This window comes from Myxozyma melibiosi (assembly GCF_037950935.1).
Source record: "Myxozyma melibiosi strain Phaff 52-87 chromosome Unknown BZA70scaffold_2, whole genome shotgun sequence".
In the NCBI taxonomy this organism is placed as follows: Eukaryota; Fungi; Ascomycota; class Lipomycetes; order Lipomycetales; family Lipomycetaceae; genus Myxozyma; species Myxozyma melibiosi.
The window spans coordinates 92,891-120,122 of NW_027042916.1; the positions used below are offsets into that span (position 1 = coordinate 92,891).

The following is a 27,232-nucleotide window of genomic DNA, read 5'->3' on the forward strand; positions in this document are numbered from 1 at the left end:
AACTGAGACTGGCGGTTGTTTGTTTTGGTGCTCAGAGTACGGATCTGGTTTCTGGGCCCCAGAATAGTTTGAAGATTCTGATATTCGTTTCTTGCTCTTATTACATCTGCTCTACTTCTTTTATACAGCACCAAAATGACATTATAATCTATGAACCAGACAATATCGCTCTATCGCTCGCTGCTCCGAGAGATCCGCTTTTTCTTCGACCCCCGCTCCCGGCTGCACTTCTCCTACCTCGTCCGTACAGAATTCCGCCAGCCCGCGGGTCTCATCTCTCAACAACTGACTGGACATCAGCTCGATCTCGCGCTCCTCGCCGCCAGAAAAGAGCTCGCTCTTATAAAGAGGGCAAACGCTGGTTACTATAAAGAATGCGCTGAGCTACTTGAGCGGGCGTGGGGTGTCAAGGGACCGGTCCGTGATAGTCTATTGGAGGTCAGATCTCTTCTATTCTACATATACCAGCCTTTGCTAATAATATAGGATTACAGTCCGTCGTCAACTACTCGGAGCCTGAGCAGCAGAACACCACAGAATTGTCGTCGTCCACTGACAATACACCGAACGCCAAACCAGACTCAAAAGACTCATCAGACTCAAAAAACACATCCGCCTCTGATGATCGCAAAAACACTGGCGAGCAACAGTCATCCAAAGAACGAAAGAAGCCTTACTACAGCCCCCAGTTACGCGCACTCGCACATTATATCAAGCTACCGACCGTGCCCGTGTTCCCCACTCCTCCTGCGTTAACCCGTGCCCAGGGTCGAGGCCTGGCGGTCAGTCGAGTAATTTCGATCGAACGAAAGCATTTCAAAAGAGTGCTCAATAGTGTGCCAACCCCCGTACCGCAGGAGTGGATCGACGACGTCCTGCCTCGCATAGAACTCACGCACGTTCACTCCACCATTACCAACAAATGGAAGCTTGCGTTCGCTCATCCCGATCCTATCTGCTTTGGCACGCACAAACTCCGCCGCCTCCAGCAGCGCGTCGGCGATGACCCCTTCGACCCGCTCCCGATACGCAACCTCAAAGACGTTGATCTCCACACAAGCATCAGCAGGGGTGAACGTGCAAAAAAGGCAAACCTCAAACGTCCATCATTCATCCGCAAACGATATCTCCAACTGTTTTCCAAGCTAGTGACTCTTGAGCAATTACCTGACAACTCCTGGGTTACGAAGCCAATCTTACTCGCAAAAGCAAAGCCAGTAGAGCTCGAGCCTTGGATGATGTGATCTCCTCATCATACTCGTATTTTGTACATATTGTAAATAGTATATAGTCATCATCATTAATATATAAATACAGTCCTCAACCCAAAAACCCCGCGTAATTCATCTGATAGTTGTTCATCTGATCCGTGTCCGTAAACGACCCATCGAGGAGCATACTATTAAACCAGTTAAGCTCCTCGTCCAAGATTATGTCCTTACTGTTTTGCACCACCTGCGCCGGCTCTATATGCACAACCTGTTAGCAATCATAAGATAAAAGACAAGAAAGGAAAACCCACCAGTCAGCTCAATCAGGCTGTATATGTTGCTTCGCGTACCAGGACTCGCAGCCGACGTGAGCGATATCGGCGTTCTGGCAGCCGTAGCACGAAGTTGCTGCTCGGTAGTATCACCGCTACTACTGCTGCTGCTACTGCTGCTGTTGTCGCTGGTGATACCAGTAGCACTGGTGTCCAGGGACTGCATCGAGCTCGGCGATGGCTCGGCCGTTGCGAGCGACGAGTTGATATTCACAATCAGCTCTCTCATTCTAATCAGGTACGCCATATATCGCGCCGCTGTCTTTGTCGTTCCTTGCAACGCCGTCATAATGTCCTCGACCATCGTCCACGACCGCCGCGCCTTGGCCTGGTCAAGTCTATCCCAGACCGTAGGTACGAGGTGCGCCGCTAGCATTATCGCAGACGCTGTGTACAAATAATAAAGATTATACCACCACGTCGTGCCAACGCCCGGACCAGTGTTGAGACTGTCATACACAGCCTGAATCAGGTCCATCGAACTGTTTGCGCAGAGGTACGCATAGTTCATGTACGCATTCAGCGTGACGTGCTCGACCGAACCATCTCCCCGCTGCTTCAAACTACTGTTGCTCATCTGCATCCGTATCAAATATGTCAGACTCGGCCGCAGCACCATAACCTGCGTCTGCAAGTACCGCAGCTTCAGCACCCGTGACAGCATAGTCAGCGCAGCGTCGGGGCTCCCGTCACTGTCAACCGACGTCGGAGGGTTCTCTGCACCCTTCGGAGGCTCTGACTTTAAGTACGCTGGTATTTGCTGGTACCAATCATCAAGTTCTCGCAGATACTTCAGAATCAACTCAACCTCGTTTTTGTTGCCAGTAAACTTTCGCTTGCGATCAGCCGTGCTCAGGCTTTTTAGCGTCCTCGGTCGGAAAGATAGTTCCTCGGCAGCGCTTCCGGCAATCAAATGCATCCGGATCGAGTGCGAGAAATACACCATCCGCCTATACTCCGGGATCAGATCTTCGTCTTCCACCGGGGTGGTTTCCGTGATATCCGAGTCGCGCGCAGCAATCGGGAACTTGACATCAAACGTCGCATGAATCATCGACGGCCGACCGAGCGATACTGCCAGCAGCTTGTCCAGAATTACACAGCCCCACCATAACCTCCGCCGCAGAGTGACCATCACTAAATTCGTCTCGCCCAGCTCAACAGGATCGATGTGCAACCCACACGACTGGGCCACGCGGACTGCCAGAGAGAGAATATTCCAGCACTGGTTTGGATCGTGGCCGGCTTGTAGACGCTTGCTCGAGAGCAGCAAAATCTGCACCAGCTCGACATCGACAGTTGAAGTGACCACTTTCAGATCAATCAGCTCCCAGGCGCGGTTATAAAACGTCGAGCTGAGTTCCTCGCGCTCCGACACCGGAAGCGAGGGGCAAAACTGAGCAGTCATTGAAAACACTAGATTGACAAGACAGTAGAAAAACGCCCGCGGGGGTTCTAAACACTCGTCCTCGGGGTGCTCGTAGGCGGCGTAGAGTGCGTTGAGATCTTTGAGAAACCACGGCCAGTGCACGAATGGATATACCGGGAAGACCACAAATAAATACCGCTCGCAAAGCTCGTCTGCAAGCTTCCGAGGCGGGAGCTTGACGTCTCGGATGGTCCATGGTCTGCCTGATGGGTGTCTGAATGGTACCTTTGTCGGCCGTTTCGCAGGGTGCACTGTGGCTGCGGTGACAGCGGCGGCGGTGAACTTCGGTCTGTACGGATGAGACTCGCCGACACGAGGATTATTGCTGTTGCGGACGTGTGAGATGTAGTTTTTCATGTTTTCCATAAACATGAACATTGACGACTGGCCGAAATGCGAGTCTGCGTTCGATACAATGCCGGTTGCGGATGATGGGATCTGCGTCGACAATGCGTCGTCGCCCGAGACTGCTGTCTGCGTCTGCGTCGCTGTCGAGACCGCCGGTGTCTGGTCGAGCTGCTGTTGTTGCTGCTGCTGCTGCTGCTGTCCTACAGTCTCAGACTGCTGAAAGACGGCCTGCATGCTCTGCATAGTCCGCTCTGGTCCTGCCAGTGGCGCCGAGGAAGGATACGCAGCGTCGCTCGTTTCTCTCTTCCACGCGGTCTGCTGCGGACTGCTTCTGATACTCCCGCCGGTCGCGTCCTCGATCTCGTTCTCGACACTAGATCCCGTCCGTTGCCGCCGCAGCTGCTGGTCGTCGTAGGTGCAGAGGACAGAGTCGACCGACTTGGTCTGTCGCCGCATGCAAGGCCCACACGTCGGTCTGATGCCGTCGCACTTGGACTTGCGGACATGGCAGCCTTTGCAGGCCTTTATCGTCCGCAGCCGTTTCCTCGGAGGAGTCGCAGAGGTGTGCGGCGTGAGGAAAGTGGCCATTTCTCTCGTTTTGTGGGCCGAGATCAGCAGCGGGCAGCGGTGGTTGAGGAAGATGAGCTGAGCTGAGCCTCGCGAGGCGCGCGACGATGGCGGCTCGTCACAGAGGCACCTTCGCGGATCTGCCACGAGGCCGGTGATAAGACAAAGATACAGATTTATGGCAACAATTCATTCATTAGAGATCAGTTATTCTACTGCTATCAGCTCTTCTTCGCCACCGGGTACGTGCCCTCCTTTAAAAACACAAACATCTTCTCCGGCACCTTGAACTCGCTCTTCATCTTCGACGCCTTCGAGCTCTGTCCGATCTTGAACAGCTTCTTGATCGTCTCCGCCACCGTCAATCCGATAAACATCTGCTTATAGTCCTTCTCAAAAGTAACCTGCCAGTCGTACAGCTTCGCGTGCTCCTCCATCGCCTTCGCGTCCGAGTAGCTGTCCTTCGAGTCCTGAAAGATCTTCATTCCCAGCTTGATCTTGTCCTCACGGTCCTGGATATCGTCCAGTAAGAGCGACTCCCGGTAAATCACAAGCGCACTATCGGCCCTGCGATCGTCCTGGTAGTAAAAGTCCTTGAGCAGCTCTGGTCCGTCGTCGCGCGCGAGCTGCTCGACCACCGCCGACGCGACAGGCTTGTCGTTCACGAGCCGGAAAAACTGCGCGAGTGAATACTTGCCCTTCAAGTGCAGCAGCACGTAGTAAATCAAATCTGGATCTCCACTCTCGACCGCCTTCACCAGCGCAATCTCGTCTTCTTCCATATCGAGTAGCAAGGGCACCTGCCGTCCCGCGCGCGGCTCGTGGTTTAGAAGCAGAGTAGCCAGCTTCGTGCGGCCTTCGTCGTAGGCCGTCCGTGCGATCTCGTCATACGACACAGAAGGGATCGGCTTGAGTCTGTTGACAATCGTCTTGCATATCGCGGCGTCGTCGTCCGTCGACGACTTGACCTTGTTGCATGCCCAGCGCACGTAGACTTTATCGACCGGTAAACGCAAGTACGACGACAGCCGCAGCGCGAGCAGAAATCTTTGCCGGTTCAGCAGTCGGTCAATCAATCGCTCCGGGGTCAGACGGATGAACTGCTCGTAGCTGATCAGGATGCCAGCTTCGTAGTACCGCACGGCGTTCAGCACGCGCAGGATCTCGCACATCTCGACGTATTCATCTGATGAATACAGCTCGAGTACGGATTTACCCAGCAAGGCAGCTTTCAGCAGCCGCTTTTGCCAGTATGGCTCGGGCTCGTAGCTCGCGGCCTTGATGCAAGAATCTACGGCCTCCGTCAGGCTCGACCGGATCAGCTGGATGTTGTCGTCTGCTTTAGGAGATTTGAACTCGAGCTGCTCGACCGCGTCCAGAAGGATAGCAGAAGGCGCCGTCGATCCGATGCGGAACATGTCGACAACGACTTCTGGCACACGCGTCAGAAACTCGCATCGCTCGGCACTCACGATACGGATTCCGTCCGGCTCTGGAATGAGCGCGATCCGGCTCTCGTAGTAAAAACTAAGCGACCCTCCGCCGGGCCCAACGAGACGGATCTCGCTCTCCCATGCCACTGCCACGGAGTCGTTTGCGCACCACACAACTTGCAGCGGACTGTCGAGAGTGCCTGTGTCGTATTCGGAGTACTTTTTCTGGAAATCGGATGAGATGACGTAAACTTTGCCGTATGTGGTGTAGAGGGCGAGAAGCGCGCCGTTCGGAGAGACGGCGATGTGCGAGAACGGGCCTTCCTCCAGCATCCGGTCTTGAGACTCGATCGAGTCAATCACGCTGACGGTCTTGTTGAATCCGACAAGAACTTCAATGTGTCTGCTGAGGGTTTGCAAAGGCGACATGAGCGCCCATCCGTGAATCTCGAGGGCGGTGGTGCTGAGGTCGGCAAGCATCCGCGGTCTCGGTTCGTCGAGACGGGCGACAGAGACGAATCTGCCGTTGCCTAGTCTTGCAACAAAACCCGAGCCCCAGAATTTACAATCGGAGACTGTGTGGTCTTCGGCTTCTTTGCCGAGGGAGAATTGTGTAAAGCCGCCGTAGAAATCGTTGTATACTCGCACCGTGCCGTCTTCAATCACAATCAGAAGCTGCTCTTCGTCTGTCCAGCCCACACCTCTAATCGTTCCTTTGTCCCACTGTGTGGATGAGTGTCAGTATTAGAAGAGGTTGTTGAATTGGAGAACTTGACATACCGGGATGTTGGAAATCAGTTGGCCAGAATTGCTGTATATCAGAATCATCTTTTGCCGACCCTCGGGGCCGCGATAAGCCATCGGTCTCGATGTATCTCTGACAAGAGCTATAAAGTAGCAAAGCAATACATTAGTATCTGAAGTCATTGGAAGTCTGAAAGGATAAATGGAAGAACGGCATACCTATGGCACCACCGTAAGGGGCGCCGACGACGATGAACTCGGAGAGATCCACGTCGTCAATCCACATCATCGAGTACTCTGCTCGCTTCCGGTAAAAAACATCCTGCAGTCGCTCCCATCCTGGAGGTGTGAGAGGTGAATGTTAGAGCCTGTGCTTGATTTATGCGGTGATGATATGGAGTGCGTACCTGTGGTGGGATTGGGAACCATGGCTGTGTAGTGTGCAGATGACCGAGATATACGTTAAATAAACAATAGGAACAACAAAGATAATTATAAATAGTCCAACAAGAATTAGTAGGATTCAACAACAATAAACAGATGCTGTTGTTGATAAAAAGTGCTGAAATGTAGCAATTTGCTGTGTAATTGACGATAACCCAGATCCGTCGATTGCTGGGAGCTTCAAACTTTGTTTAGAATCTGAAATTATTCGCATTAAAATCAGTTTATAATCACAATTACAACAATTAACCAACATTTATTCTTTAAAATATTCCTATTGACCTTATTACTATAAATTACACATAAAATACACCTAATGTACAAAAGACGGGTTCGCGATATCCGTCTGAAAGCCCGGCTCGTCACGGAGCACGACGACATCCTGCTTCTCCGCACTCTCCTCTGGCTTTTTCGGCAGCCAGAAATCATGCCACTGTTGATTCCTCAGTCGGCGTTTTTGACCAATAAAAGCATTAAACTCAAGTGCTCCAGCCGAGGCTTCAGAGATTGCGTGAAGCGAGGACCGCTTGGTCATGTCCATGCGTGTACCGCGCGCAAGAGCGGTATTGAACTTGACTGGTTCGTCTTGTGGGTCCATAGGTGCACTGACGGATTTCGAAAAGACGCGGATGATGTGCTCGATCGGACGGTCAAGGATCTTTGGAACCCCTCTTGTGCCGTAGACGATCTGGCCGGCCGAGTCTGCGCGAGAGTTCATGAGATGCTGCTCGGAGAATGAGGGCATGGTGTCGACTTTTGGCGCTGCGGATTCCTGCGTCGGGTCTTTGACGGTCGTCGTGTGGTGAACGACTTTCTTTTCAATAGCAAAATCAGCTTCGGTGAAACCCTCGGAGCGGGCTTTTTGTTCGAAATAGTCGTCGCGCACGCGGCGGCCGTCGACGACGCAGAGAGAGCCAAACTGGCGAAACATCGATCTGGCGGTGACGAGCGCGATCTGGCGAGAGCGGTATGCGTATGGTAGATGACCCATCTCTATGAGGGCTTCTTTGTCGTTCTGGGTGGCGATGAGTTTGTAGAGCGAGCGGTTTTTGTTGAAGAGAAGATAGGAGTCACGGTAATTGAGCTCTTTGGCACACTCGGTTGCCATCATGAAGTACTTGTCACCGTGCTGGGGGAGTCTGAAGACGCGCATTCTGTAGACGCGGCCGCCGAGAAGGGAGCCATCGGCAGCGATTTTCTTTTCTCCCTCGGGATCTATTTGGGAGACGATGTATTCGTCGCCTTCGTCGTTGAGTTTGTCAGTGGTGTGCTCGGAGCCAGGCTGCGGGGGTGGCTGCTTGGCCTGCTTGCCACGGTGGACTTTCGGAGCGGGAACGGGAGTCGATGTTCTTCCTCGTTTTGCGCGAGCAGCTACGGCAGCCGGTGTACTTGATCCCGAGCCAGGTTTGCGACCGCGTCGTTTGGGAGGCGCGGGACTGGCGACGGGCTTCTCGACGACGGCTTCTTCGACGTCTTCGCCTTCTTCGATCTCGCCCTCTTCTTTGTCTGCATCGGCGTCGTCGTCGGCCGCAGAGGCCTCGTCGTCTCCGTCCGCGTCCGCGTCTGCGTCTGCGTCCGCGTCATCGGCCTCGCCCTCTTCCTCTTCTTCGTCGTCATCGTCGTCGTCATCGTCGTCGTCGTCGTCGTGGTAGTCGTCTTCTGCCTCGTCGTCTTTGTCGATCTCGAGATCCTCGTCTTCTTTTTCGAGTTTAACCTGATCTGATTCGGGTGCGTCAGTCGGCGAGCTCGAGTTTGAGCGCATTCGCTTTCGCCGGGGGCTGTCGTCAGAGTCCGACATGGCTGCTGGTTGTTTTACGTGAGCCGGTGGGTGTCTGCGGGTCTGTTGATATTCGGCAGCTGCAGAGAAGCAGTTCTGCTGAGGCAAATCAGGCCGGGTAACACACGTGACTGATCACGTGCCGGGTAGGCGCGCACTTATCGCGGTTATCTATCGCAGCCGGCGGTGTTTGCGCAGATATGCCGCTAGCCCAAAGTGGACTAGCGCGACAACAGCCAATGGCAGCGGCCTCTCGCGCCTCCTTCCTCGTCTCGCAGTCACCGCTTCTCTTCCTCTTCCTCACCACCTTCCTGCCCGAATCCCTCCTCAGCCAGTTCTTCTCTGCTTCTCAACGCAATGCTCTTCTCAACCTCCGTCAAGGGCGCCGTCTTGGCCCTCGCCGCTTCGCTTTCGGCCGTCCAGGCCTTCGAGGACACCTCTCCTCTCATGCTCCTCTCGAAGAAGATGTAGGCTTATCTTTTCACCGTGCGGTCTCTTCTTTTCGCTCTGCTCTGTTGTGTGTTGTGTGTTGTTTATGTGGTTGTTGCTTGCTGTGGTCGGCCTGCGATAGTGCTGCAACAGAAGGGATTATCTCGAGATACGATGGATTAGAACAGCTGCGAAAAAACAACAGAAGAATCCTTATCGCCGGGTCTTCTCTTCCATCGAACCTCGTCAGCGACAACAAATCATCTCTTTGACAATACGACTGCGCAGTTCTTAGTTATTATCGCACAGACTGACGAGAAGAGCGGAAAGAAAAGAGACGACTTATCTATCAGTATACTAATCTGTTATCCAGGGTCCCCTCCGTCCACGAGCACATCTCCTCGGCTTCGATTGTCTCCGCCGACCACTTCGGTGACCTCGCCAAGAAGCTCGTTTCCGACTGCAAGGCCTCGACCTACGTCGTCGTCTCGCAGCCCGGCCTCCACGCCTCCGACTTTGCCTCGTCGTCGGCTGCCCGCAGCACCCCCAACTTGCGCAAGCTCTACGACCAGGCCGAGACTTCCTACGCTGTCCGCAACGCGCACGGAATCTTCGATGTCGAGTCGCTCGAGAAGCACATCGTCGACACCTGGGGAGCTGACACCGTCGTGATTGACGCTGCCTCTGATGCTTTCTCGATCCCCGAGAGCGAGAGCGAGGCCCCCAAGGTCGTTCGCATTGAGTTCCCTGCTCTCCCGGTCGACTACACCCGTGCTGCTGCTCTTTCTGACAACGACGCTTTCTTGTCGTCGGTCATGTCGCTCATCCAGCACGAGGACTTCACTGTTGTGTATGCTTCCACTCCCGTCTCGCGCCCGTTCGTTGCCAAGCGCAACCCGACCGTCGTGCGTGCTGCTGAGGATGCCTACCCGAGCAACACCACCGATGCCTACCCCACCGGTGTCTACGGATACCCCACTGGCACCGCCTACCCTACTATGATCCCCGAGGGTGCCCGCACTGACGGCTCGCTCTTCACCCGCTACCAGTTCTTCACTGCCGGCCAGTTCATGGGAATCATTGCCACCTTTGTCATGCTCCTCATCCTTGCCTTTGGCCTCAAGCAGATTTCGTCGATCAAGATCTCGTACGATGCGTTTGAGAAGGAGATGGGTCCCCAGACCCTTGCCCAGAAGAAGTAAGCGGTTGTTTATGAGTGTTTCTTACATATAAAAATGTGCAAAAAGGAGAAGCGCTAGAGTTATGTGCGTGTTGAGAGAGTGAGTTTGTGAATGTAGGAGTGAGTCCGTTTTTATCTTTATATTTTCATATTTCCCCTGGTTGTTCTAAACGTCATGATGGCTTTCGAATGGTGTTGTATTTCTCTTTTTATTTTATATTTCATGCAGTAATTCGGATGGTGGTTCTCATACATATTTGCTCATTTTTATTTCATCTTTTTCTTTACTGTTTAATGTTTTTTGATTGTTTCCACATTTATTTTCATGGGATTGGTTGGAGTAGAATAGACAAGTAACTATTAAGAGTTGACATGAAAGCAGTTGCAGGTCCTATTTCCGTTTGTAGACAGACACAAGAATAGTACCCGAGTCGCTTAAAACCCTCGCCTTAAACTTTCTCTTCGACCCGACCACTTTTGCTCCTCCATCGTCACTTTTGCTTCCCATCTTCGCCCCCTCCAACTCCCCTCCCGCCTCCTCCGCGTCCCGGCATGCCGGATCCCGCCCTCACAGACCGTCTCCGCCCTCCGCATTCACACCCGTCCCGGCCCCGGCGTCTCTCCTCCTCCTCCGTCCCTCCCATCTTCCCCGCCGACCCCAACAGGCCCCTCCTCCCAGTCAACGTCCTCTCCCTCGTCCTCTCCTTCCTCCCCCTCCCCGACTACCTCGCCTCTGCCGCCGTCTGCCGCGCCTTCCGCCAAATTATCTATGACGACCAAAACTGGGTCTACCGCCTCTCCCGCATCGGCGTCTGGGATCCCGTCACTGCCGCCGAATTTGCCGCAAGCGACGACAAACGCGCCTCTGCCAAAGGGCTCATTCTCCGTGATCTCGCCTCCAGTACGCTTCCATTCTCTTGTCTTCTTTGCCGTCTGTTTCTTCATCATCCTAATATCCTCCCCAGTACAAATAACCCCCCTCAATGTCCTCTCCACCGTCCACTCCATCCCCGGATATGCCCGCCACGAGTACGCGCGCGTGCATCGCCTTCTCTGGCCTCTCTTCCGCGACCTCACTGATCCCGCCCACTCCCTCCACAGCACAGAACCCAAGATATTTCGCATCTACCGCTTACCTGAGCTGCAAGCATCTGCCCTCAGAGTCCTCCTGCAGTTTTCAAACGCCGTCCTCGACGACGACGCTGACGACCGCCGCCTGCGTTTGCAGGGCATCGTCGAAATTTTTGAAAATGCCGCAATCACCGAGCTCGAGTCCGCCCTCGACGCTGCCGACTACGACGGCAAGGCTCGCCGCTACGCAAACGTCCTCATCAGTCTCAACGGCGGCAGCACGGCCATCCAAGCTTACCTTCAGCGAAGCAAGCTCCTTCTCACAACCGCCTCTCCCAGTACCTCCGGCTGCTTCCAACTAGATCCCAAAAGTGGCCTCATCAGAGTCGACCTCTCCCCCGTTGACACCTACTTCACTCAACTCCGACAATCTGTGCTCGAAGAAGAATCCGTCACTCGTGCCGTCTTCGGCGCCCACCCCGACGTCGCAGACAAAACCACCCTCTTGCTCGTCGAGCGTCTCATCGAAGACGTGCTTGGCGACTACTGCTCCGCTCTTGTTGATCGCTCTCACACTACCGGAAACAACGACGTTTACCTGCAAGTTGTTTCTGGCCTGTACGAGGCTCTCTTGGATTTTGCCTACAAACTTCTCCTCAAGGATCCCGAAGACGACTCCTCGAACGACAAAGAGGCTCGAGAGGCACTCCGGCCGTTTCATATAAAAGTACAAGAGATCGTCGACAGAGTCTATGAGCAGCACGTCGACTTATATCTCCAAGAAGAGCTTGACCGGTTTCGAGAGAAATGCAACGTCGAGCTCGACCGCTTCGAGCGCGTCGCTAGCCAGCAAGAGCGGGAAAAGGAGACGATTCTGAGGAACAAATACAAAGAAATTGCAGCTCTGGAAGGCGGCACTGGCGCGGAAAAATTCGACTTCCTCACCTCCTTCAAAAAAGTATTGCTCATGCCCGTCGTCGCCATCGGAAATTCGCCCGTCATGGGCTCTTCTTCCATCTCTTCTCGCGCTTCTTCTTCCTTCCGTGACGACCAATCCGAGAAACACTCAACAACCTCACCCTCTGCCACCCTCTCTGTCCCGAACAATCCAGCCGGTGACAACGGCAAGTATCCGATGCCCGCCGCAGAGCTGGCCGTCAATGCGGCAATTCTGAATTCTCGGCTAGAATCGATCAAAACCCTCTTCTCGCTCGAGGTCGCCCTCGACCTCATCCAAGCGGCCCGCGAAAGTATAGAACGCACCGCGCTATTTGTCATGTTCGAGGGTAGAACCGGAGAAGAGGCTAAAGAGCAATGCGAACTTATATTCGTCGCCCTCCTAGAGTCTCTCGGATTCAGGCATATCCAAAATGGTTTCGACCGCGCGCTTCGACACTTGACTGACTACCGGCCTCCGGCAGTGACTGATACCACTGATGAAATCGAAGACGAGTCTGCACTCCCGGCCTCTGAGATTCAAAAACGTGCCGAAAACGTCGAGCCTCTGGTCACTTTTCTTGAACTTGTCAACGTCGGCGATCTGATTCAGCAAATGGTTGACGTGTTTTACGAGAAGGAGCTCGTCTCTCGCCGATTTGTTGACCGGACTGATTTCCTCAGTCAAGCAGTCAAGGAGAAGCGGAAGTTTGAGCAGATGCTTGACGAGCGCGTCGCACTTGGTCTCAACCGAGGAATAGACGTCTTGATCGAACAGGTCGAGTATATTCTGGCTAGCGAGCAGAAACCGAACGAGTTCAACGACGATCATTTCACTGTCGAAAGTAACGGTATTGGTGGATATAATGTGACGTCTGACGCCCCATACGGAAAGCGGTTCATGGACTCGAGAATGGGTCCCACCGATGCGGCAGTCAAAGTCGTAAAAACGGTGTCGATGCACACAAAGTTGCTTAACGGGAGCACTGATAAGAACACGCTTGACGTGTTCTTGGGTGAGGTCGGTCTTCGTCTCTACAACTCGATCGGAAAACACATCAAGAGGCAGACCATCTCTGTCGATGGAGGTGCAATGCTGTTGATCTCAGATCTGAACTACTACTACAGTTTCGTGGACAAGACTCTCCGCCAGCGCCCTCTACTCGACTACTTTGCCGCGTTGAGAGAAATTGCCCAGCTCTATCTCATCGACTCCAGCCACTCTCGTGATATAGGCCAGGTGATGACCGATGTCGTTCAGAGATTTGCTGGTATTGTGACTGCCGAGGATGTGTTGGAGTATGTTCAGCGCCGAGCGGACTGGCTGCTTGTGAAGAAGGCTGTCGAAAAGGCGGTCTACGGACTCGGACTTACTGATTGCGTAGTAATGTGAATATCGTGAACGAGAGCGAAGACTGACCAGAAGAGTGATCATGTATCTATTGTCATATATCGGATGTTTTGCTGTTTGTTTGCTTTGCTTATTCTCTTCTGTAGCATACAATGGGTTTGTTTCTTTTCGATTTTTTGGATAATTATTTGTATCATCTTTTTTATCTTACAGTAAAATGCATCCTTTTCTGATCCTCTCGATACAGAGGACAGAGGAAGACCAGTATTCTTTTCCAACTCAATGCTTCCATAACTTCACCTGCTTATCCTTGCCGCCACTCGCGACAACCCGTCCATCTGAACTCCACTCTACAGCATATACCTCGTCCTTGTGACCCGGAAGATCCATATACAGCTTTCCTTGCTTGATATCCCATACCTTGACCGTACAATCCTTCGAGCACGATGCAAGTAGTCTCGAATCAGCTGACCAAGAGCACATGTAGACGGCCGCGACATGGCCTCGCAACGTAGTAAGATAGGTACCGGTCATACCGTCCCATAGTTTGATACTGTTGTCGAACGAGCAGGATGCCAGAATACGACCGTCGGCCGAAAACGCAACGTGGTTGATAGGCTTCTGGTGCCCAACTAATCTCGCAACAGGCTTTGCGTTGCAGGCATCTTCGCTGACGACTCCGTTCGGGAACAGGTTCCACAGGTACATAGTCTGATCATCACTCGCAGTGACGACGCGCTCCATAACGTTGCCATTTTTTATGCTAGCTTTCAGGAATCGGCTTTTAGCATTCGTTCGCATCAACTCGCGATCTTTTTCAATTTCACGACTGCTCGTATCCTTTGAGAAAGGATCAAAACCTCCAGTTTTGAGAAAGAAATCTGTGCTCAAAGCCGCAAAGTTGACCCAGTGAGCATGTGCGTTCAACGTCTTAATCAGCTTGATCTGAGTGCCTCGAGCATCCCAAACCTTGACCGTCTTGTCCTGTGAGCACGAGTAAATCACGCCCAATCCTCCCCACTTGACTGCAGTGACAGATCCGGTATGACCACTCAGAGTTTGTATGATGGTCCGTGAGGCAACGTCCCAGACTCTCACAGTACAGTCCTTCGAGGCTGACGCAAGTCTGATACCCTTTCCACCCTCCAACAGGTGGATCGGCTCAAATGAGAGTGAAGTGACAAACTTTGAGTGTCCTTTCATCGCGTTGCCGAGCTGTTTGCCTGTCTTTGCGTCCCACAGACGAACAGAAGAGTCCATACTACCTGTGGCAATAACATCCGCCTCCGGACTCCAGGCGACGCACAAAACCCACTTGTCGTGTCCTTTCAGTACCGCAACCGGAGTTCCTGTATCAGAGTCCCAGACACGCGCAGTGCCATCTCCGCTGCCAGTCACAAGGCGCGAACCGTCCTTTGGCGAGAAAGCGGTCGCGAGGATAGTACCGCCGTGGCCAGACATCGTCGCACTACATCTGGACACAGACTTGACTCGAAAGACTGCCTGAGGAACGTATTCGATAGTGAGCACATCTTCCGTTGTTTGGTGCTTAGGTCGTAAAACGTCGGTGTATATGTCGCTGTCGATCGACACTGGCGCTCCAGTGCTGTTGACGAGCGAGAATGAATATGGTGTCGGATCGTCGGTCTAGAAAGTGCGCCCTCGGATCAGCATTCTGTCGGCCCCGCCAGCAAAGTACCAAAACATAGACTTACAGTATCCAACAGTCCATTCAGCAAAAGTTCAAGTTGCTTGGTAGTCGCACTGCCAGGGACGCGAGTCATGCCGCCGGTAACGTGCCCCGTATCCGCTGCGCGAAACTGCACCTGCACGAACGGCAAATCTGCCGGGATCACATTGGTCTCCTTTGGCAGCTGTGCTTCACGTCGTGTCCGTTTCGAGGGAGGAGGTAATGCGGTAGCCATGTTGATCGTTCGGCCTGTGCGGTGATGGAAAAAGGCGATTCGAGTAATAACACGCTTTGAGCAGAAGGATTGTTCAAAGAAAAAAAAATTTTGGGAGTTTTGAAACTCCCAAATCCAGATTCTCTGTTTTTAAGACTGCAAGACACCACAACAACTTGCCAGACTGTGAATGTCCAGTGTGTAGTAGTAGACGTAGCAGCAAATGGAGCAAGTAAGAAAAGCGAACAGTATCAGTGTATCGTTGTACGGCGTAGTTTTCTAACTATTGTGAAAAGATTCTCTCTCTTTAATGCCCTTCACTGAAGGCGGGCAATATAAGCACTGACATAATCACGCTTTTTACAAACCCTAAACCGAAATATCCAGGGATTTCATTTTCGAATCAGCAATTAGAAGTTTATTTGTCCTTATCGCCAGTCTCGATTCCACCCGGTCAGTGGGCTCGTTCTGCCGCTTCCTCGTGATCTTGTTGCGGACAATTCTAACAACGTTTTGTGACCACCATCAGGCACCTTACACTTGCTATTTTACTGTTTGTCAAGCCATAGAGGGTGTGGCTGATAGAATAGGAGCAGTCGCGCTCTAGCTCACCCGCGTTATCAGTAACGTTGATAGATGCAATAGATAATTGTAATTCGGCTTAGAATAAAGAATATATTCATACTATTCAATAAGCAACGTTTCAATTTACTTCAACAAGATCCTAGATTCATTCAGCGGAAGATGGCGATGCCGAAGCGCTAGGCGTCATGCGCTCATTTCTCGTAGCGGTCGATGAAGTAATGGTTCTCCTTGACTGTCTTGACAAAGTCCGTGACAGCAGTCGAGTGGCACCACGGCTTAATCTCAATTTCTTTGGCCACAAAAGTAGAAAAGCATCCTGACCATCCGAGTCTGGGGTACAGCGCGATAACTGAGTCGATCGTCTCGGGAGCCATGAGAGGGAGGAAGTTTCCAGAGTTATCTTTTACAAAAAGATTAGTATATTCCGGTGGACACGAAATTCACCCCAGCGTATAAAAAAACATACCCATCAGCGTAGTGAGCTGAATGATAAGTCCGAGAAATGTAATCGTTCCGTTGACCTCCACATCCTGGTGTCTGAGAATGGCCTCTGCGACGGCATCCGCCGAGTCCTGAACAGCCTCGTGTTTCAAAAGAAACTCGCGCGCAATGAATGCTCCGTAAAAATCAAAGCTCATGCGCGTACCGTAAAGAAACTCGTCGGCCGTAGCAACATCATGAAAAAGACAGGTAAGAGCGTAGGTTTCAAGAAGAGTTGCGTTGGAAGCATACTCCGGGAATTGCTGAGCAATGATCACAGCGCCTAGCAAGAGAGATTGGTATCGCTATATCAAGAACTGCTAATAACAATCAAAACAGCGGAATCTTACCGTAATAGAAAACTCGGTGCGAGTGATTGAATGTCTGCACTGGCAGCTTAGATTTGACAAATTCGCGGGCGGCGTTGACGATCGGAGTGTCAGGGAAAGTGACAGTTTTGGAGACATCAACAGCAGAAGGCTTGTAAATGTACTCATTTCCGTTCTTGAATAGCTCCTCGACCTTACGAGGAACCGAAAAGAAACCGTAGTCTTCAGGGGAGGGCATTTTAGATCGGGGAAAAGGTATAATTGAGGAGTACTGAGATTGTGCAAGGAAGGAGGAAAAGTAGAGGAGGAGCCCTGGCGGGTTAAAAACATATTCGCCTTTCCATGATCCAGATTGTCAGCACTGACACTGACACAGTCTCCCATCGAGCGATCGACGATTCACCACTACCAGATTTGATTAGATATTGCTACATCTATTGTCTGATCTATACTTGCTTATGAAGCTTGTTAAGAGATCTGTTTACTTCAACTTCAATCAGGAATACAGCATGCATGCTCTTTGATTCAGGCTCGTATTGCTTTAGTACAAACACCTCATATATAGTCTCAGCATCAAGCTCCTCAGTATGCATAAGACAAACTCTATACAGGACTGTTAACCTGGGCCTTCCAGATATTTAGCAGAGCAGTGATATTTTTGTTGCTTTGTTGTATTTTCCTAAATATTAATCTGATAAAAAAAGAAAAAAGCCCTTTATGTCTCGGAAGATATAGAGATCAGTGATCATTGGGTGGACCTTGGATACAACTATTTCAGTCATTTCATCAAAGCATACAGCTCTAATGTAGGTAGTTGTCACCTAACCATTTGACTTGCTTACAAGTTCAAAGTCTGCTGAGGTGTTGAGATGGTGATCTATGACAGGACTGCCAGCGAGAACTATCTTAAACTGTTGGATTTATTTCCTGTACTGCAATAATATATTAATCCTTTTTCACAGCAAAAAATCTCATGAATTCTGTATAGTGAAATAATAGGGCTATCTGAGCATCAAAATTATTGCCCTCTGATAACTCATTTCTAATATGCTATTGCGGTTTGTACAATATCTCACCCCCTTTCTCTCTATATATATATATTATATTTAGCTCTATAACTCTCCTACAGTTCTGTTTTTTTCCTTTTCTTCTTTTCAAAAGAAATCAAGTAATATTATCTTCTCTTTCTCTGTAAACATTTGGGAAAATCAGAGGAGCCAGGCCATGTAAATGATGGTCCAAAGTGTCTTCAATAATTCTTCAGTTCTTCCTCAAAATGCCCTAGATGACAGATGACAGATGATGATGATGATGGTGCTAGATTCTTCAATCACACCTCTACATGCAACAACTAGGTTCTGACAGGAGTCTCTGACTTAGCCCTCCAGCTGATTTCTCCCTCCTCTCATCAGACTTCAGCTTTCTATCTCCTCAATATCAAGATGTTCAAGCATGCCTGCTTGAAGTGGAGGACAGGCCATCCAGCGAGAGCCTTTACCACTCATATTCACAAAGGGAAGGTATTGTAGCAGTAAAGCCCATAGTATAATCCATAAATTCTTTCTCAACTTTGTCGTATACTTGGTGCTACTACACATCATTTATTCTGCAATCAGAACAGTTCTTTGCTGATGATGATCATTATGATATGATTCCGTAAATGTCGAGACCCTTGTACTGGTGCACCTCTGGATGATGATGATGATGATGATGATGATGATTATAAATCATTTTACTACTATAGTCTATATGCAACAGCTAGGTTTTGACAGACTGTCTCCAATGTATCCCACCATTTTTTTGTCTCCATTTCTAATCCAGCTTCAGATTTCCATTGCCTTGCTAAGATATCCAAATATGCCTGCCTGAAGTAGAGGAAAGGCTATCCAGTTGGAGCTTTTACTTGATCATTCCTACCATGGGAAGGCATTGTTATAAAGTCTATAGTATAACCCATTAAATCCTGGAGATCTCATGTTTTCCACCAATATATTGTAAACTTGGTTCTACTGCAGTGGAGGCCCGTTCGATACAGATTTTGCAACCAAAACCATTTTTGCGGAAAATCATCAAGGTGGAAATTGCAGGTGTTTATTGATATGCCGAAATCCAGGAAAAGCTCCCAAGCAGAGCTCGAACCCTTATTCTAAAGGGAGCAATGCAGTGGCTATACCGCTGGGCCATACCACTGCTCATCCAGCGCACCCTTTGGGACGGAGCACTTTAATTCAAATATTTCTACAAGAAGAGTAATTACGCAACCACAAAAAGTTGAATTAATACCCACCACTGTCAGTTCTGCATGTGCTTCTGTTTTTTTACAAGCACAGAGATGAACGAAATGCCTTTGAAGGTATTCCCACAGCCAAACCCACGCTATACCGCATTCTATGAACAGAAAAAGTTCTTTCTGCACTTGCCAGATATTTTCAGAAGACCCACATTGGCACTAGTCACTGGTCCCATCAGCTGACCTCTCACACTCATAGCCAGAGGGATGAGTTATGGGTCAAGTTTTTGGTAGATTTGAGCGCAGGCCTTGCAAATTTCGAGATGAACAGATAGCAGTGAGGTCTCTTAAGGGAGTTGGTTGCTAGGATGGTTATAATTGAATTGTTTTGGATTTTTTATCTCTTATTTGAAATATATTGTAGTGAATGTTACGAAATTTTTATGTGTTATTTTTCACTTGGAGATCTGTTTGGTACTAATTTATTTATTATTGTGGAACAATGCTAGGATCAATTTTGTTTATTATATAATGGAGAAGGGGGAGATAGTCTGCCATAGTCTAGTTGTTGCAATGGACTCAAAACAGAGATTTATCATCATCATCATCATCATCCTCATCAGGCTATCCAGTAGGAGCTTTTATTCAATGATTCCCACAAAGGGAGGCTGTTGTAGGAAAGTCAATAAAATAATCTGTTGCAATTTCACAGTCTCTTGTTGAAAAGCATTGATAGTTTTCTGAGATACCAGTGGAGTGCTCATGATGATAGGATAAGAATCAAATATTATAGAACAGTTGTTCAGTTCAGAATTAGCTTTGATTGTAGTTTGGTTTTCTGACAATGAGCTAAGAAGTAGGGGGGCCCTTTTTATGTACAAATTTCCCCAAGACCTCACCACCCTAGTTTTCCATCTCCAATTACACCTCAGTACAGTGACTATTTTGAATTGAGTTGCACACCGCTTGAGGATATGGCTAAACGCTTGGCTCAATTCAAACTCAATATCCTTTATCTCTCACCACAAATTATGCAATAACGTCAAGAGTAAAGTCACCACAGACATTCCAGTTTTACTACCGCAGTCATCACAACTTCAACATAGTCCATATGACCCAGGGGATTTTTTTGATCCCTTTGTCATATACTTGGTGCTACAGCAGTGAGGGGTTCAGTACACATTTTGTGACCAAGACCACTTTGGCTGAAAACTATCTAGGTAAAATTGCTGGTGTTTGATATCAGGCCAAAATCCAGGTTATATGCCAAAGCGGCACCATAGTTGTTCAAAGGGAGCATGCTATGCAGCAGCTATACCACAGAGCCACATCACTGCTCTTGTTATTGAGACACGATCTTGGGACCTATTCTGTTATATTTGTTCTGTTAGGTATATTATTCAGTGGAAAAGGGGGGAAGAGTTTGTCATAGCCTAGTCGGCGCACACAGATCTCAAAATCGATTTATTATCATCATCAATTATACATCAGCCGGGCATGTAGGGTTTCCTTAGGGCGTCTGTAGGGCGTCTGTAAACCCTACCTATACTTTCAACACTTTTCTCTATGCGAGACCCGAAAAATGTGGTGAAGCACAAGGAAATGAAGCGCCTCCGCTTTTGCTACAACAAGACAATTGTGAAAGCGCATCAGTATCCTCAATACTGGCGATCCACAACTCGCAACAACAATCAAACAAGTAATATGGCAGAGGAAAGCTCGTCCTGGGACGGGCCGCCTGAAGCCTACTCGGAGCAGCCCCAGTCAGAGTGTACTGACCTGGTGGTGGCTCCAACCAGAGAAATGTTGAGTTTTTTGCCCTCAACTCCGACTCCAATTATTGGCCTCAAACGCCAGAAACCGTCGGAACAATCGCCTACGCCGCCTCGTCCTGGTCCTCAAGCGATGCAGGAGACTGGATTGCCCCCTCTCCTCGAAAATGGGGACCCGGAAGAGGCTCTATTCGCTGAAAACGAATACAACGCGCACCGCCAATCATCGGATTTGCCACCGGATGGACTGGCTTCTACGCCGCCCCATCGAATCCATGAAAGCGCGGAAGCGGGATCTACTGAATCTACGAACGCCAAGGACTACGAAACCATCTCGAACGACCTAATTGCCATCGAATCTGACGAAGATGCGATGTCTGAAGAAGGTGAAAATGTTTCCGCTTCTCCAGATGATCCGACATCAACACCCCAACCGACACCTGACCGCGCCTCTGAGCAGGCTGGCCAAGACGCAGAGCCTTTGTTTACTGAATCTCCTTCCATTGAGGACCGCCTTGCCAATATGGAGCGTACCATTGAAAGACTTCAGGCTGAGAATACTCGGCTTAAGGGAGAGGTTGAGACATTTTCACCCCCCAAGAGCACCTCTGAAAAAGATGCTCAGTCTGAGAAGTTGGAGACGCTCCTTAAAGCAATTACTAATGGGACGCAACCGCTGCAGCTGCCTAACCAATTGTCTAATGTTATTTCGATTATTGGACAGCTCTTGAAAGTATATGGACTCGACATCACCGGAGTGATTAACCTTTTGAAAGCCCTTAACGACTCTAACGAGAAGCACACCATGGATAGCCAGGAAGAGGAGAGACAGGCCTCTTCAGTGAGCCCCAATACTGACGCCAATGCAAGGATTTCCGCCCCCAAAGCAGGAGCTAAATCAGGGACCCAGTCAAGCGCGCGAGCCAGCAATGTTGCCTCTCAATCCATTGCTCGCAAGCCAGTTTCATATGCCTCCAAAGCTGCTGCTAACGTTGCTAAGACGGGAGCAACTTATACGTCTACTGCAGCAACTGGAGCTGCGAACGCTCGCCCTTCCAGTGGAGAAGAATGGAACACTGTCAGCTCGTCCAAGGCGCGTCGAAACAGGGCCAAGTCTAATGCAGCAACGCCAGCTGCACAGACATCAAAGAGAGTCACTCCTTCTCCTTTGATTTTGACCCTGGCTGCACCTGCCGGCAGCATCGATGCTCGCTCCTTCCGCACACGAGTCAATAGTGCATTGAAGGATGCGAAAGCGCCTGATGAGATCCGCCTAGCCAACGTGACTCTCAGCCAGCGACAGAATCTTCTTCTCCATCCGAACTTGACTACGGAAACTGATATGTTCCTTGCCTACAGGGAGATCTTCAAGCAGGAAGCCGAAGCGGAGGGGCTCAAAGTCGAGAGCGTGGAGATCCAGGAGAGCTGGCCAAAGGCGGTTATTCATGGCGTTAGCTTGTTGGATTACCCCGACAATGACGATGGACTCAAGTTTCTTCAGGAGGAAATTGAGGGCTTCAACAAGGTGTTGAAAATAGTGTTCCATTATGCAGCAGGATCAAGGGTTTCCTTGGAGGGAACAGAAACCCTAAGGAAATTACTAGGTGGAACCAGAAGCAACTGGAAACAGCTAGAAGGGACCGGAAGCAACTGGAATCTACCGGAAGGAACCAGAAGGAACTGGAAAGAACTGGAAGCAGCTAGAAGGAGCTGGAAGGATCTGGAAGGAGCTGGAATGATCTGGAAAGATCAGATGACTGATCAGATGACTGGTCAGATGACTGATCAGATGATACTTGAAGAACTTTGTATAAATTTTGTATGAACTTATTTTGTCTATATATTGACCAGCTCCCTCCCTTGTTTTGTATATATCATTCAATCAACAACATATCATATTATCTATCAAAGCACACTTAAGGAATATCATCATCAATGGATAACTCTGACAACTTCAATATGTCTGGAACTTCCACTGGCAAAGACAATTTGCAACAGATCAGCATCGATGGGAACCACTGCAAGAAAGCGAACTTAGAGATGCAATCATGGACTCGAACCCCAAAAAGGCGCCGGGTCCTGATGGTCTTACCTTTGCTGTCTTGAAGAAGGCCTATCAATCGATCCCTGACTTGTTTTTTCATGTCTTTCGAACGCTGCTGGACTCTGGCCATCACCCTCGTGCCTGGCGCGAGGCGATCTGTGTACTGATTCCAAAACCGCACAAACCAGACTACTCTGTTGCGAAAGCGTACCGGCCTATTTCTTTGCTGAATTGCCTCGGCAAAATCTCAGAGAAAATCATGGCAACTCGGATGGCATTCATTGCAGAAGAGAACAGTCTCCTGGATCAATATCAGATGGGAGGTCGAGCTCAGCGATCAGCGGTGGATGCAGCGATGCTTCTGCTGCACGAGCGTCAGCTTGCAAAGTTGAGAGGGGAACAGACTACAGCACTTTTTATTGATGTCAAGGGAGCTTTCGATCACGTGTCTCGCGAGCGGCTTCTTCAGACGCTTAGAGAGATGGGATTTGCAGCTCAAGTGATGTCATGGGTGGCTCAATTTTTGACTGGGAGAAGTATCTCCTTTGCTTTTGATCGCAAAGTGGGAGAGATGCAAGCTGTGTCGACCGGTATTCCTCAGGGATCACCGCTGTCTCCGCTCTTGTTCCTTCTCTATTTGCGCCCTCTTTTTTCGAGGTTGAATGCGAAGCACAAGCTGGTCTTTTGTCCTAGCTATGTTGATGACGTTGCGCTGATTTATTCCAGTAAGTCGATCGCAAAAAATGTTAAAGAATTGACTAACGCGCTCGCGACGGCTGTTGAATGGGGCAGAGAAAATGCCGTGGCCTTTGACGACAGCAAGTCCGAGCTTATTCATTTTAGCAGCTTTCGGAAACGACCAACCGACACTTTGAAGACTCCTTCCGGCACAGTACTCAAGCCGGCGCGCGTCGTACGCTGGCTAGGTGTTTTCTTTGACGACAAGATCGGATTTCAACAACATGTTAAGCGAAGGCTGGTGCAGGCAACACGCGCGCTCATGTCTTTTCGACGGCTTGGCAAATCGACAGGCGGCCTCTCGCACTCATCCTTCCGCCAGATCTATATCGCTTGCATCACTTCTCTTGCAGACTACGGGACAGAGCTCTACTGGACCGAGAAAGTGGGAATAACTGGAAGATTCACAAAGCTACAGAATGACGCGCTCAGGATGATTTTGGGCGGGTTTATGTCCTCTCCAATTGCAGCGCTTGAATGTGAGGCAGCGATCCCTCCGGTGGCCATCAGACTCCGACGACGAATGCGAAAGTACGCTCTTCGACTGGCAACACTCCCAAGTACTCATCCTTTGGTTCCAAGATGCGACGCGCTTCCCAACCACCCGGAGGAGTCTCGTACATCTCCTGCTGCGCCTCATGGGAGATGGTTCCAGCCTGGACCGCAAGTGAGCCTTCAATGTCGACTAGACTACTTGTTAAAGACTATTCAGCTGGATGTTCAACCCCAAACGACGACTGAGACGTTCAATGTTAGGGAATACCCACCCTGGCGTGTTCCGAACATCTCTAGCAGGCTTGAGAGATTACCAGAAGAAAAAAATTTGGAAATCATTGGCGAGGGCTGGAATATCTACACTCGCTCATTATGCAACGCTGAGAACAATGCTGCTGGCTGGGCTTTCACTGTCGAATATGGGGGGCGCTTCAGGCATGATGAGTTTGGCTTTTTGGGCCTTCAATCAGATCTTTATTCTGCGGCGATAACCGCCTTAGCGAAGGCCACAACTTGGGCAACAAAGCATCGACTGTCAAACGAGGCCATCCATTTCTTCACTGATGTCACTGCTGTCTTGAAACGCCTGGAGAACCCTCGGCGTGCCTCCAATCAACGCCAAGCCACTGTGATCTATCGAGCCGTCAATCGACTGTCTGAAATCAACACTAAAGTCTCTATCTATTGGCTTCGCTCCGCTACCAAAGTGGAGGGCAGCAATCGCGCCCTGGCCTTAGCAACTCAAGCAGCCTCGTCGCCAGACCGCGTCAATCATGACTGTTCCTTGCGCTTTCTTTATAAGCTCGTCGATGACCTCGCTTTTGAAGAATGGAATGCCAGGTTTCAAGCCGCGCCTCGATCAGAATATTATCAATATGAAGGCAAGCCTCGACTCTCTATTGACAAGCCGCTTGTGAATATCTCCCGCAGCATTGCCAGTTGTATTGTGAGCTTCCGGACTGGACATGGCTTCTTCAACAGCTATTTTGCAAGACATGGCAGGGAGCCTCGTCCCTCTCCAGACTGTTGGTGTGGAGACTCACTGCAGTCAGTTGAGCATGTGCTTCTTTCTTGTTCCAAGCACACAGAGGAACGGAAGAACGCCTTTGAAGATATCCCTATAGCCGAACGCACGCTCGATCGCATTCTACGGACAAACAGAGGTCTTTCTGCACTCATCAAATATATTCGGAAGACCCATGTTGGCACTGGTCACTGGTATCATCAGCACAAGTCTCTCACTAAGAGCCAGAGGGATGAGTTATGGATCAATTTTCTGGTGGATTTGAGAGCGGGGATCGCCAGTAATGAGGAGGAGGAGTAGCAGTGAGGTCTCTTAAGGAAGTTGATAGCTAGGAGGGTTATTATTGAATTTATTTTGGATTTTATCTCTTATTTGAAATATGTTATAGTGAATTTTGCAAATTTCTTTGTGTTATTTTGACTTGGAGATGTATTTGTTATTGATTATTTGTTATTGTGACACGATCTTAGGATCTATTTTGTTTTATTATATAGTTGAGGAGGGCGAGATAGTCTGTCATAACCTAGTTGTTGCAACGGACTTAAAACAGAGATTTATCATCATCATCACTCAAGGCAATGTATTCTGCCTCAGTGGAGCTCAAGGCGACAATTGGTTGTTTCCTTGACATCCAAGTGACAGCAGTACCATTGATTGTTGCAACAAATCCAGATGAGATTGCGAGAAAGTACTGAGACAGCATGTGAGATATCAGGCCTGACTGTACTCTGTGCGAAGAGCAGTTTGCCAACCAGGGATAGGGATCTGTACTTGGTAGCGTCGACAGACGGAGAGACATCTGGTTCATCCAAGAAGGTAGGTGTCATGGGAATGTCAACTGGGTAAAGTGTTCCATCATCGAATTCAGACACAACACGGTTGATATAGTCTGTGAGATCCAATGAGACATGAGCATCTGTTTGAGTGATGCTCATCCCTAGGAATTTGTCTGCAACACCCAAGTCTTTCATCTCAAAGGCAGTGGTAAGAATCTTTTTCACTGATGAGATTTCAGACCTACTACTGGACGTAATAAGGAGATCATCAACATATAGACCAATCAAGACAACACCATTAGGACCTTCTCGAGAATAGAGGCAGTCTTCTGCAGAATTCTTTGAGAAACCAGCCTTGACAAGTACATGATCAATGACATTGTGCCAGAGCATTGGAGACTGTTTGAGACCATAGATTGATTTCTTTAGACGATAGACCTTGCCGGGGTATTTGTCTTCAGAGCCAGGTGCGATCTTCATGTAAATCTCTTCATCAAGTTCAGCGTTCAAGAAGGCAGTGGTAACATCCATCTGATGGAGGGAGCAATGCAGCGGCCATAGCAGTGATATGGCCCAGCGGTATGGCCGCTGCATTGCTCCCTTAAGATCCACGGTTCGAGCCCCGCTTGTGAGCTTTTCCTGGATTTTGGCCTAATATTGAACACCCCCAATTTTCACCTTGATAATTTTCAGCATGAAATGGTCTTGGTTGCAAAATTTATATTGAACCCCCCACTGCAGTAGCACCAAGTTTACAACAAAGCAGTGACAGAAATGAGATCCCCCGGATTTTATGGATTATACTATGGACTTTATTACACGCCTTCCCTTTCTGGCAATGGTTGAACTGAAGCACCTACTGGATAGCTTGTCGTCCACTTCAGGCAGGCATACTTGGATATCCTATCAGGGAGATGGAAAAATTGAAGTTGGATTTGAAAAATGGAGATAAAAACATTGGCGGAAGAATTTGGAGACAGTCTGTCATAACCTAGTTGTTGCAAATAGACTATAATAAAAAGATTCATCATCATCATCATCATCATCCATCTGATGGACAGTAAGGTTTCTTGCAGCAGCAACAGCAAGTAGCACCTTAAGCGAGTCATAGCGAATGACTGGGCTAAAAGTTTCAGTGTAGTTGATACCATACTCTTGACTGAAACCTTGTGCAACCAATCTTGCTTTGAAGCGGTCAGGTTTCTTTGCAAAGACCCAACGACATCCCACAACGTGCTTGTTAGGGACGCGATCAACCACCTCAAATGTCCCATTCAGTTCATGTGCCTTAAGCTCCTCATCAATAGCAGCAAGCCATTTGTCCTTGTCATCATTTTTCAACACTTGTTTGTAAGTTGAAGGTAAGACGCCTCGAGCATAGGTAGCCTCAGCTGCAGTGATATGGCCCAGCGGTATGGCCGCTGCATTGCTCCCTTAAGATCCACGGTTCGAGCCCCGCTTGTGAGCTTTTCCTGGATTTTGGCCTAATATTGAACACCCCCCCAATTTTCACCTTGATAATTTTCAGCAAAAAATGGTCTTGGTTGCAAAATTTATACTGAACCCCCCACTGCAGTAGCACCAAGTTTACAACAAAGCGGTG

General features: G+C 49.5%; 9 protein-coding genes across 9 annotated transcripts; 3 read left to right on the forward strand and 6 right to left on the reverse strand.

The window, feature by feature from the left end:
- The first annotated feature begins 113 nt into the window (after positions 1 to 113).
- On the forward strand, positions 114 to 1,290 carry BZA70DRAFT_274363 (uncharacterized protein). Its single transcript, XM_064911972.1, has 2 exons — positions 114 to 438; positions 495 to 1,290. Exons 1-2 carry the CDS (start codon positions 151 to 153, stop codon positions 1,242 to 1,244), a joined length of 1,038 nt encoding a protein of 345 aa, XP_064769540.1. The 5' UTR covers positions 114 to 150; the 3' UTR covers positions 1,245 to 1,290.
- BZA70DRAFT_274366 (fungal-specific transcription factor domain-containing protein) lies at positions 1,291 to 4,019 on the reverse strand. The gene has a single exon (XM_064911973.1). It carries the CDS (start codon positions 3,906 to 3,908, stop codon positions 1,467 to 1,469), a length of 2,442 nt encoding a protein of 813 aa, XP_064769541.1. The 5' UTR covers positions 3,909 to 4,019; the 3' UTR covers positions 1,291 to 1,466.
- On the reverse strand, positions 4,015 to 6,672 carry BZA70DRAFT_245570 (Vps16, N-terminal region-domain-containing protein). The gene is made up of 4 exons (XM_064910627.1): positions 6,472 to 6,672; positions 6,284 to 6,403; positions 6,101 to 6,207; positions 4,015 to 6,043 (listed from the first exon to the last, which is right to left on the reverse strand). The coding sequence occupies exons 1-4, from the start codon at positions 6,491 to 6,493 to the stop codon at positions 4,109 to 4,111; spliced, it is 2,184 nt and encodes a 727-aa protein (XP_064769542.1). The 5' UTR covers positions 6,494 to 6,672; the 3' UTR covers positions 4,015 to 4,108.
- A 58-nt stretch (positions 6,673 to 6,730) lies between these two features.
- On the reverse strand, positions 6,731 to 8,344 carry BZA70DRAFT_274368 (chromatin remodelling complex Rsc7/Swp82 subunit-domain-containing protein). The gene has a single exon (XM_064911974.1). It carries the CDS (start codon positions 8,304 to 8,306, stop codon positions 6,822 to 6,824), a length of 1,485 nt encoding a protein of 494 aa, XP_064769543.1. The 5' UTR covers positions 8,307 to 8,344; the 3' UTR covers positions 6,731 to 6,821.
- A 298-nt stretch (positions 8,345 to 8,642) lies between these two features.
- On the forward strand, positions 8,643 to 9,916 carry BZA70DRAFT_287989 (BIG/ATPase V1 complex, subunit S1; the record flags this gene model as incomplete). The annotated part of the gene is made up of 2 exons (XM_064913999.1): positions 8,643 to 8,752; positions 9,088 to 9,916. The coding sequence occupies 2 exons, from the start codon at positions 8,643 to 8,645 to the stop codon at positions 9,914 to 9,916; spliced, it is 939 nt and encodes a 312-aa protein (XP_064769544.1).
- Positions 9,917 to 10,181: 265 nt separating this feature from the next.
- On the forward strand, positions 10,182 to 13,413 carry BZA70DRAFT_105917 (exocyst complex component Sec10-like protein). The gene is made up of 2 exons (XM_064909367.1): positions 10,182 to 10,795; positions 10,860 to 13,413. The coding sequence occupies exons 1-2, from the start codon at positions 10,447 to 10,449 to the stop codon at positions 13,292 to 13,294; spliced, it is 2,784 nt and encodes a 927-aa protein (XP_064769545.1). The 5' UTR covers positions 10,182 to 10,446; the 3' UTR covers positions 13,295 to 13,413.
- On the reverse strand, positions 13,413 to 15,429 carry BZA70DRAFT_105921 (WD40-repeat-containing domain protein). The gene is made up of 2 exons (XM_064909368.1): positions 14,968 to 15,429; positions 13,413 to 14,899 (listed from the first exon to the last, which is right to left on the reverse strand). Exons 1-2 carry the CDS (start codon positions 15,175 to 15,177, stop codon positions 13,532 to 13,534), a joined length of 1,578 nt encoding a protein of 525 aa, XP_064769546.1. The 5' UTR covers positions 15,178 to 15,429; the 3' UTR covers positions 13,413 to 13,531.
- A 375-nt stretch (positions 15,430 to 15,804) lies between these two features.
- BZA70DRAFT_245575 (uncharacterized protein) lies at positions 15,805 to 16,882 on the reverse strand. Its single transcript, XM_064910628.1, has 3 exons — positions 16,572 to 16,882; positions 16,208 to 16,504; positions 15,805 to 16,141 (listed from the first exon to the last, which is right to left on the reverse strand). Exons 1-3 carry the CDS (start codon positions 16,786 to 16,788, stop codon positions 15,933 to 15,935), a joined length of 723 nt encoding a protein of 240 aa, XP_064769547.1. The 5' UTR covers positions 16,789 to 16,882; the 3' UTR covers positions 15,805 to 15,932.
- A 9,512-nt stretch (positions 16,883 to 26,394) lies between these two features.
- BZA70DRAFT_274404 (uncharacterized protein) lies at positions 26,395 to 26,738 on the reverse strand (the record flags this gene model as incomplete). The annotated part of the gene is made up of 1 exon (XM_064911975.1): positions 26,395 to 26,738. One exon carries the CDS (start codon positions 26,736 to 26,738, stop codon positions 26,445 to 26,447), a length of 294 nt encoding a protein of 97 aa, XP_064769548.1. The 3' UTR covers positions 26,395 to 26,444.
- Between the last annotated feature and the right edge of the window lie 494 nt (positions 26,739 to 27,232).